This window comes from Haemaphysalis longicornis, unplaced genomic scaffold (assembly GCF_048455015.1).
Source record: "Haemaphysalis longicornis isolate Haplotype H1 unplaced genomic scaffold, Haemaphysalis longicornis Haplotype H1 scaffold_6, whole genome shotgun sequence".
Lineage (NCBI taxonomy): Eukaryota > Metazoa > Arthropoda > Arachnida > Ixodida > Ixodidae > Haemaphysalis > Haemaphysalis longicornis.
Genome location: NW_027526407.1, coordinates 65040405 through 65050455, shown reverse-complemented (window position 1 = coordinate 65050455; position 10051 = coordinate 65040405). Strand labels below are relative to the sequence as shown.

Genomic DNA, 10051 nt, shown 5'->3' with positions numbered 1-10051 from the left:
ACTTGTGCTACCATTTTCGTCGAGTTGCTACTGCTTGACTGATTTCCTTCTTTCTACTTACTGTAATTGCACGATTTTTTAGTAAAATATAAAACATCCAATTTCTACTTTCTAAGGTTTGCCATGTGTGCTGACGGTGGTATAATTTCGGAAGCGTAGGATGGTGCATCCCTTCAAAAACATGGGAAGTGTGTCTCGGGCACTTGCCTTCAAAATTGGTTTGTGAACTTGCGGGCCTCATACTATGAGGTAGCATGAGGTTTGTAAACCTCATACTACGTAACACTGCTTTTATACGAAAATTTAAAAAAACATTCTCACGTTGCGGACTCCACGAGAATGTGATTCAAGTGCCTGTTGTCTAATAAAACATAAACCGTGAAACATTGCTTTATTTGCATAGCATTTTATCATTTCAACGTATTCTGTTGAGCTTTGACCAATCCTTTATTCCTGGGGCAAAACAAAATACCTCTAATCATGTCTCACACTTTTTTAGCCAACAGTAATTATTGTTATATTGCTGAAGCAAAAAGCAAAGAAACAATATTTCATGGCAGTTTGAATATCAGTAAATTCTGTTTCTTAAAAAAAAGACAGAAAAGCAGGCAGTCAATCACATTTTTATTTTGCGTTTATTTATGTGTAACATTTTCATGTGGCTTGTGTTGCCCAAAGACCGCCCTTTATTGTTTTCAGGAAACACACACTCACGCGGCGCAATAGACGTCCAGTGTTCCCATTTTGCAATGTGCTGCAGTATCTTTAAGGTCGCAAAACCGGGTTGCGGAGCTCAGGGTCCGCTGAATTGTAACAACCCATTAGTGTGCAAAGTGTTGAACAGGCTACATTTTCATGTATTTTAGGTATACCCAATATAAAGATTAAAGCACAAATATCTGCACAGAATACTGCACAAAACAGGATTACTACTGAACTACTGCAAGAATATGCATTGTCCCACCACACTGAGAGTTCACTCAGTGCAGCCGGCGTAGGCTAAAAAATATCTGCACTCTCTCAAGTGAAAAACGCAATCGTCATCCGACTCCTTATTTCGCCCTTCGTTCGAGTGAGTAGCCGACATTTTACAACGACGAAGACGAGAAGCCTTTTGTGGCGTACGTGCAAATGCGCATTAATAGACGAACGTTTGCTTCAAGGTATGCGCAAACAATATCTCTGTCACACGGGCACTTTCAATTCGGATTGAAGCAAAGCGAGATTGACTTTTCGAGCGCGCTCGATGCACTGCCGCTGCTACAGGGCACGTTTCAATCGCGATTAAGAAGTTGCACCGGTTGCACCGGTGCAACTTCACCGGTTGCACCGGTTGCACCGGTCGCCGAAAATGTACTTCGCGGCTGGCGTCTGACAACCTTGCGTGGTAGTAGGTATACGTAGCTATACAAATATTACCGCACGCTTATTTGGGTGACGTTATTTCATACATTTATGGTGTTAGTTGAAGTTGTCAACTTCTGTGCCATTAGTTAGCGAGGACGGGAGTATCATCGCTTTCGTCCGATCGCGCTTGGAAACCTCAGTCGCGCTTCGTTAACAAGGGTTGAGTTTGAGGGGGAACGGGCTTCATCACGATTGAAACTGCCGTGTAGCAGCGCCCGATCCGGATTGAGCTCGGTCCGGATAGACTCAACCACGATTGAAAGTGCCCGTGTGACAGGGGTATGAGGTACTCTGACAATTCTTCTATGCTACCATTGGTAATGCTGAAAAGAGTACTTTGGTGATGGCAGTTTTAAGTGTAAGTGGTCAAAGTGCACCGAATGGGGTATTTTGTTTAGGGGTGCTAATATCACGACCAGAAAACGTTTACGGGAGTCTAATATTTGTAGGGAAAGTTTCACGCCTCGTGTCTTTGCTTCGAAGAGAAGTTACTTATACCAAGATTAGTTCGAAGTGGCTTTACGGCCCAAGCCTGTACAATACTATTCTCTTAACTTGCTCCTTTGAGCCGCCGCCACAACGTGAGGAGTGTCCCGAAGGCAATAACGTAGAAGAATGATCTTGATTGTGCGTGCGTTGATAAGACGGGATTATTAGTCGTAAAAAACAATTTCTGTGCACCATCTGTTCGAAACAAGTGACCTGCCATGATTACTGCTCTGCCAGACATATGCACTACGTCACGACGTTTTTTATTTTGTAAATAGCCGTCTGCCTTTCTCTGCATATGACAATTCCCTTTGACTCTTTGGCATAGATACTTGTGCAATAATGCACTGACAATCAAATCCACACATAATGGTAGTGCATTCGCTCAAACATAAGATGGCAAAAATAATAAATTTTAACAAATTCAGTACGCTTGACGTGGTTGGGTGCTGACGAACTTGTATCAGGATCCAACAGTGTTTTGAGTAGCCAACATTTGCCACACAGACATTAAAAAGATAGATGAGAGCTTGCCAAGGCAAATGTCAACACCGCTTTGCTTAATATATATCTAGCCGTCGCTTAGAATCGCAATTGCGAAGATTTACGACTGCGTCGGTCAACTGAGGCTAAAAGAGCTGGTAAATATTTGTCGCTCATATTCTACAGAACGTAATGGGACAACAAAAAAGCTTTTCGGTGAATAACTGACTAAACCTTGCAAGAACTCTCCGTTTCCGTACCGCTGTGTTGTGGGCTTCAAAACACACAATAATTCGGGACCGTTAGCTAGGCGAAGAACTTGAAAAATCTGCCTATCCCTGGCTATTGTCTGATAATGCCATATTTTTATTCCTAACAATTTTAGTTTAAACATAATAGTATAGTGGCGTTAGGTTTGAAACTTGATTTGCTTTAGATTCCTTTCACGAAGACGCGGTGCATGCACATTTGAGCACCTCGGCTAACAACGAAGTCTACCTGAACGCAGAACTTCCAAGCGCAACCTACTGATCGAATTATGCCCTCAGCAAAGAACTTTAAAGTTACCCGTAATTGCGGGAGCGTAGAAAGACTTGCGCATTACCGCAGTTTAGGGAGGAGCCAACGCAAAATATACTGGAAATGGCTGTTCCACGTTCTATACCGCCTGCATCGGAATATCCGACGGCCAGATGGCCCAACGCTTCACGGCTTCCGAAATGACAATGCATCCGCGCCGTGCCGTAATTGAATACGAACTCTGGAGTTCGCCAACCGAACAGCCCCGCCTACGTCTCTTCAGCTCTAGAGTGCGCAAATTGATTTATACTTCGATTATGGAGGCCCTGTTAAGTGCTCCCGCCGCAGAGTCAGATTACGTTAGAATAAATTAGGCCGAAGTTCAGTTCAATAGCTTGCGCCTGAAAAGGTAGGAGTGGAAAGTTTTTCAGCAACTTGGTTGAAGTTAAACAGTCTGCGAATAACACTTGAAAACAAACTAAAAAAAATACGCCTAATGTATGATTTTAACAGACACTGAACAGGCGATGGTACAGTCCATTGACATCCAATTTCTCCAAAGAGATATAATGATCAGAAATTAGGCTCTAGCAGCCGCTATTTCCAGAGTGTTTGTGTTAAGGATGATATAGTTGGTGCAATTAAATTCTCCACAACGTTTCTTCGTGTTTGAGTGCGTGAGCCACTTGGAAATACCACGAAGCGTGAAATGTTTCACACCAGTCGAACAGAATTCAATGTGACATAACGCGTAGTCACCTCGAGTTTAGGCCACATCCAAGCTGGTTCAGTGCTGAATGATGTCTTGCTGAACAACCGGCACTCTAATCATGTTTCACCAATATACAATCCCGTTCTCCGCAGAATAGAAGAAACCCCCGATGCCAGAATCGTTAGCTGGTCTGTTCCTTTTCAGGGGTCGCAATGGAGCTGGTGCCACTGACAGCGGAGTGCAGCCGGCAGCTCGAACGGAATGACGACTGCTGTCGGGATGGTGGAGTGCTTAACAGCGTGGCTCCGGAGATGATTATTCGCAGGCCAGCTTGCTGTCGAAACTCGACAGGGCAATGGCGAACGCCTGAAGGGCACACAAGGGGTAACAGTAGTCCATGCTGAAGCACTCCTCGGTGACGCGGCCGAACTGCATCACGATGTAATCAGCTGCAAGACGGGGGCGAAAAAAGCCGACAGACAACAAATAAAGGCACGATAACCAAGTAATGATCGGGGCCACACGAAAGTAAAAGGACAGACAACCTATTTTTGGTGGAGTGCATGCTCTCTCGTTAACATGAAAGCGCTTTATATAGTGGTGTAACCGTAAGAAATTTACGAACGAATTCTCAGTAATCATTTTAATTTGGCACTACACTTCCTAAAGTCTGCAAGGTGGCGTCAAGTAGTGTCGAAATGTGACACTACAATATGTGTCCCGGTCACGTCACGTGCAAACCTTGCGGATACTTCCACGTTTATTCGCTTATTCGAAACCTTCTAACACAAGTATTTTTTTTAAATTTAGAAAGTTATCCGGTGTTGGCCATTTCGAAGAGTGCCGCAAAACTTAACCGCTTGCATTGAACCGCTCAATTTCGGCGTCCCGGCTGTTTATGATGCGAAAAAAATTTTTCATTTCGTGATTGAATACAAATGAATGAAAGAATAAGAAAACCTTCAATTCATTACCTTTCAGCTGCAGAAAAGTTTTAAATACCGCTTTTTTTACCTCGCATAGATAAAAAAAAGCATGTTGCCACGCTGCTGTATATCATGGTTGCCATGATTAGTTTTGGAAGGACACGTATGGCTCGTAGATCTAAACATTTCGATTTAAATTCTAGGCCGCTTCTGGTTAAGATGTTCTAAGTGATGCACTTGCATTTGGTATAGAGAACGTATACTTTACAGAAATGGCTTGTTTCTCCCTTTAAACTGCAGAAAATCAAATTACCTTTTCAAAGACAAAGATGGTGAAATCGCCAACCTTTCGCCCATGAAACCTGAGTGAAAGTCAGTCCAAAATCCGAACTGCTTCGACCGTATCGGAATGGCTTAGTCGGGCAGACGTCGTCTTCATAACACGAGGGACTCAGGTTCGATTCCTACGACAGGAAGCGTTTTTTTTTCTTTTCAGGCGCTAGAAGTGCCTTTGTGGAAAGCCATCATTATCATGTGCCCGCCTATTGCGTAAAGTTGGTTCTCCTGAAGTGCGTTTTCGCATGCGGTCTCCGTCAGTGGGACAAAGAAAGCTTCGCTTTAAAAACTTCACTGTACTAGAGCAGCCAAAGAAGACGAACAGATAACGTGAAACAGGGTCACGTTTAGTTCAATTTTGTGGTACGCGGTTTTTTGACAAATACTTCGGTAAATCGTTGCTCACAATTATGGACGTTCTTTATTTAAAATGAAAATATAAACACCGGAATGAATTGCTTTAGTTCTGGAGGATCCATCCTTTTCGCAACAAATATTTGTTCTGTATTCAAGTAAGCTTAGCCTTGCGAACCCTTGTGGATAGGTTTACTTCAGTGGCATTGCAATAGAATAGGCCCGAAAATATACCAAAAAGTAATTAATTGACAGTGTAATAAATGAAGTTTACTTAAACACGTTAGCCTCAGTTGACATACTGTAAAGCTTCTTGATCTGTGCTGCATTTGCATATGGAGCAAAATGCAGGTTTCTCTTTAACAATCAAAGGAATCATACACGCACAGTTTCCATATATGGCGTTGCTTTCAAGCCCACTTGATAAAAACCTATCAGCGTTGCGGAGGTCGCACTCCGGAATTGGAATGACTCCGGATTCATTCCACGTTTTCGGGACCCCGGAATGGAATGGGAATGGAATGCCGACAATGCTTGGAGGAGTATACTGGGGATGAAATTGGTCGCCTTTTGTCCAGAATAGAATGGGAAGGGGATAGGATCAGTTTTTAGACTACCTGCATCGATTTTAAGCTGCAAACCTGATGCCAAGCTGACTCTGGAACCATCATCACTGCAACGCAAGCCGCCAATCACTGTATTTAGTTTTTCGGCGGCTGCTGTGAACTTAGAAAGGAAATGGTGACTCCCAGTGAATCCGCCCAACCAGAACCTCTAGACCTGTAGAATGTGTCTAGAACCCAAGGTGCGCGGACGTGACTGCTCCGTGCAACTACCGTCGTATTCCAAGTGCGGCCACTCTTCCCTGCCATGGAGATGGCAACCTCTGATGCCGTTGATCTCATCTTACTGTAGAGCATAAATGAGCATCTTTTTAAATGCCAGTTGTCAAACTCAGATAAAACAAACTGTAATGTTCCGAAATAAAATACGACATTTTAACGAATTGGGAGCGATTATGACACAGTCACACTCCAATTCCTGTGCGGCCACATAATCTCAAAAGCGGGCACAACTTTGCCGTGATGGCATTTGTCACTCCTTCACCGAGCAACATTGCAGTTCAAAAGCTCGGTTTTAACCTAACGCTTACAATTTTTACTTCACGCACACAAGGTGTGCTATTAGGTGTGTGACGCGGACTGCTTCCAGGCAGAGTAGCGAAAAGGGTGGCACGCATGGGAGCCTTTATAACGGTGAGCCTCGCTCAAGTATTACGTGGCTCCGGTGGCGAAAAACGCACTGTCCCCACATATGCGTGACGCCAAAAAATGTAGTCGCGCAAAATTTCAATTGCCTGGCAACGCGGGTAAGCATTGGCTGCGAAGGTGGGTATATGTCGGCCTGCGGGTATGCGTTGGCCTCACGGCCATATGTGGCTTAACAAAATAGGCTGGTGATATATTTCAGATCTTTATTGGGCAAAGAGTTTCCAGTGGCCTAAGAACAGATGTGAAAATGTCGATATATAACGATCCGAACGGCTGGCGAGGAAAGCGTGGACGCGGGTATGGCATGACCCGACATTATTCTTAACATGCGCGATTTGAGGTCTAACGTCTTCATCCGGTACCCGCAGCTTGATCTACGGTGTATTTGGCATTTCTAGGTACGCCGTTAAGCTGAACGATAAGGTTTCTTGCCGTTAAGCCTGAACATATGTCTAACAAGAGCGATTAGTGACGGCTTTCGGTCATAACGACGAATAAAAGGGCAAAAATGCAAGGGGAAAACTGGTACCGATTAAGAGGTTGAAATACGGTCTAATAATGGTGTCTCATGTTTTTAGACATCGTACACTTAGCAAAGCTAAACTCAACCAGCACAAATCTTAGCGACACTAAATTTAGCGACATACGCTGGTGGCATAACTCAAAGAGAAGCCATGCTAGCGCATTCTCCCACCGCCAGAGAAGGCATTATTGCCGCGATACTTTGTATATCTTTCTTGTCACGAGGCGTCAGCACGCTGCTGCCACCCCTCGACTTTGGCGACGTGCATTCATATTTTTGCGGTTCTCAACGCGTCTGATAACGTCAGCATTGTTGCGTTCGTAATCGCCGATACAGCCACAGAAAAGTAAGTTGTAGTTCAGGATATACAGGTATGAGATTGAACTGCCCGGACATTCCAGGATTGGGAATGGGCAAAATTTTTGCATTCAGCGGAATGGAAAAGAATGGAATCGTGGAAAGATTTAATTATTCTGGACGGAATTGGGATAGAATGGGGCTGTCCATTCCGCAACAATAAAGCCTGTTCATCTTCTCTGAAATATTATCGCACGGCTAGAATTCCAAAGGAGAAATTGCTTTGGGGTAGTACTACGTTCAAACGATGGTTTTGTTACGTTACAGGTATATGATTCCATCACAGGTACCAATACAAAAAACAACCCTACAACCTACAACTCCTGCAAAAACTCAACATTATTTCGCTTTCCGGGCGAAACATATTTCGCTATTTCGCTGATACAATACGCACTCGCATAGTTAAAACCACTAATAAAAAAGCTCTGGCGGCACCTGTCCATGGGATCCCAAGCCTAGACGCGCACTCTTGGGAAGGCGCAGAGCCCTCACACCACCGCCTGTGTATTTCTCCATCTATCTCGCTCTGTGTATGTAGGTATAAGCACACAGCGAGCCGGCCTAGTTGGAAACGATTCATGGCTACGATTGCGCAAAACCAACAAGGACTAGGAAGAAAACACATGAAAGAGCGCGTATGCACGTATGGATGTATGCATACATGCACAATACGCACGTGGGTATGTATTATCCATATATACCGTATTTTTGCGATTCTAACCACGCCCCGATTCTAAGCACCCTCCCCTGCTTTCGGGAAATATATTAAAAAAGAAGTTTGCACGCGAATCTAAGCACCCTCTTTTCTAAGCAACCATCGCAAGGTGGATTTCAGAAGCGTGGAAGCAGGGCCCGAGTTGACGATCCGGCCATGTCATTCATGAGGTTTCCCCTTATAAACCCCTTCAACGGAACAGAAGACCATTCTTCTGGGGGATAGTGAGAGTGGCGGCCCATGTGGCACAACGGGCTCAAGTGGTAATGAGGGTGAGTGAGTATCAGACGTAAGCGGTGAATTCACTGTCTGTACTTATCTTGAAGTCCTACCCGAACATTTCATTATTCACTATATGTACTTATCTTGAAATCTTACCCAAACAAATCATTATTCCTTGCAACCGTCTCGTCGAGATACCGGAGCGAGAATTGTCGAGGGGGTGGGGGTTAATTTACCTTTTCCAAATCTAAGCACCCCCCCCCCTCAGTTTGGCCACCCGCGATCATGAAAAAAAGGATCTGCTTAAAATCGAGTACATACGGTGTATATATATATATCGTAAAAAGGGGCGCAACAAAAAACTTAGCATCTTTACCTCGAGTTTCGGGCGGGGACTCTCTTCAAGAATGAGTCTCATCCTTGAAGAAGGGTGGTCCCTGACCGAAACGTCAAAGTAAAGTTACCTGTATTATTACGCCCTTTCTTACTTTTTAACCATGAGTAGCCATACAGTTTATTTTACAAATATAATATCAGTAAAATTTCGGAAATATGTGGAGTACAACGATGACGTGTTTTGCGTATCGGAACGCGGAGTTGCCTAACTCTGATGAAGGCAAGTCTTGTCAAAACGTTGGCAACGCACTGAGTACGACCCTTACCGTCATTCTCGTGAACGATCTGGAAATTCTTCACAGACGCTTGTGTGACTCTTCCGTGGAAGTTGAGGACGTACGACTGCGTGTCTGTAAGCACAGAAAGGCAGAAAGAGAACAAAAATATCCACATGTTACTTGCCGTGTGGTTCTGCGACGCTTCAGATTAGCCCCTTAATAATCAGGAAATGCTCCCTATAATACAACCGTTCGGGTTGTATTATATGTTCGGGTTGCCTTTCTTTATCGTAATCAGATACGGCAGGGTAACGCCATGTTTCAAAGCTTGTTGACAACAAAAGCGAGCTCGCAGTTACAAAACGGTTGTTTTCGTTACGTAAGTAATGTATCGTTGCGTTGTTCGAAGGGACGCACAGCAGCATTCCTCAGGATTGATATTAAGCTCCTTTGTTTCGTAATGCTGCAATTATTCGCGAACTCAACAGGCATTCGCGTCTTCAGAAGTATTGCGCGGTTTCCAATTGAAAACGTAAGGTACACCAGTACAATGGGGTGCGAGCACGACACAATACTTCGGCTAAAGAACATCGTATTACAAATTACGTAACTACCTCCATCATCAGAAACATGGTGCAGTCTGCAAATATTGTAGTTTTTAGGACCCTAATGCAAACTCTTTGGTACGTAGTATGTAAGAGCCTGTCCTGTTTGCTCAGATCAGGAGCCACGCCAGCTCAGTCGCGGGCCACTTGCGTCCCCCGTACACCTTCACAGCCGTGCGTGCATGGTAGTGTATACCGACCGCACCGCGCGCGCAAGCTCCGTCGCAAAAGCCTCCCGACAACATCCCCGTGTGCCAGAATACCCAATGCCAGTTTCCCCGAACCACTCTCCCGTGATGACACAAAAAACGTAATTTTGTGTGCCTAAATACTTTAACATTAGAAAGATAACGTTCTACGGCCATCTCAAGGAAGACGTGGAAGGAGCAAAAGGAATGTACGCTTAAAAGGGGAGCTGGAGAAAGGGAGCTGTTTTTTAAGTTATCAAAGCGTCCCGCGTCGACCCACCTCAACCTACCGAAATAGCGCTGGTATGGCACGGTTTCTGTCATTACCAG

At 44.4% G+C, this 10051-nt stretch overlaps 1 protein-coding gene across 2 annotated transcripts in view; it reads right to left on the bottom strand.

The window, feature by feature from the left end:
- Window positions 1-351: 351 nt before the first annotated feature.
- Ktub (Tub domain-containing protein ktub) overlaps window positions 352-10051 on the bottom strand; it is a 165984-nt gene continuing 156284 nt past the window's right edge. For both annotated transcript variants that reach the window (XM_077674638.1, XM_077674639.1), the window contains 2 exons: window positions 8977-9060; window positions 352-4059 (listed from right to left, as the gene is read on the bottom strand). In XM_077674638.1, the coding sequence (XP_077530764.1) occupies window positions 3926-4059; window positions 8977-9060 (218 nt within the window). In that variant the 3' untranslated portion in view covers window positions 352-3925. The remainder of the gene's footprint in view (window positions 4060-8976; window positions 9061-10051) is intronic.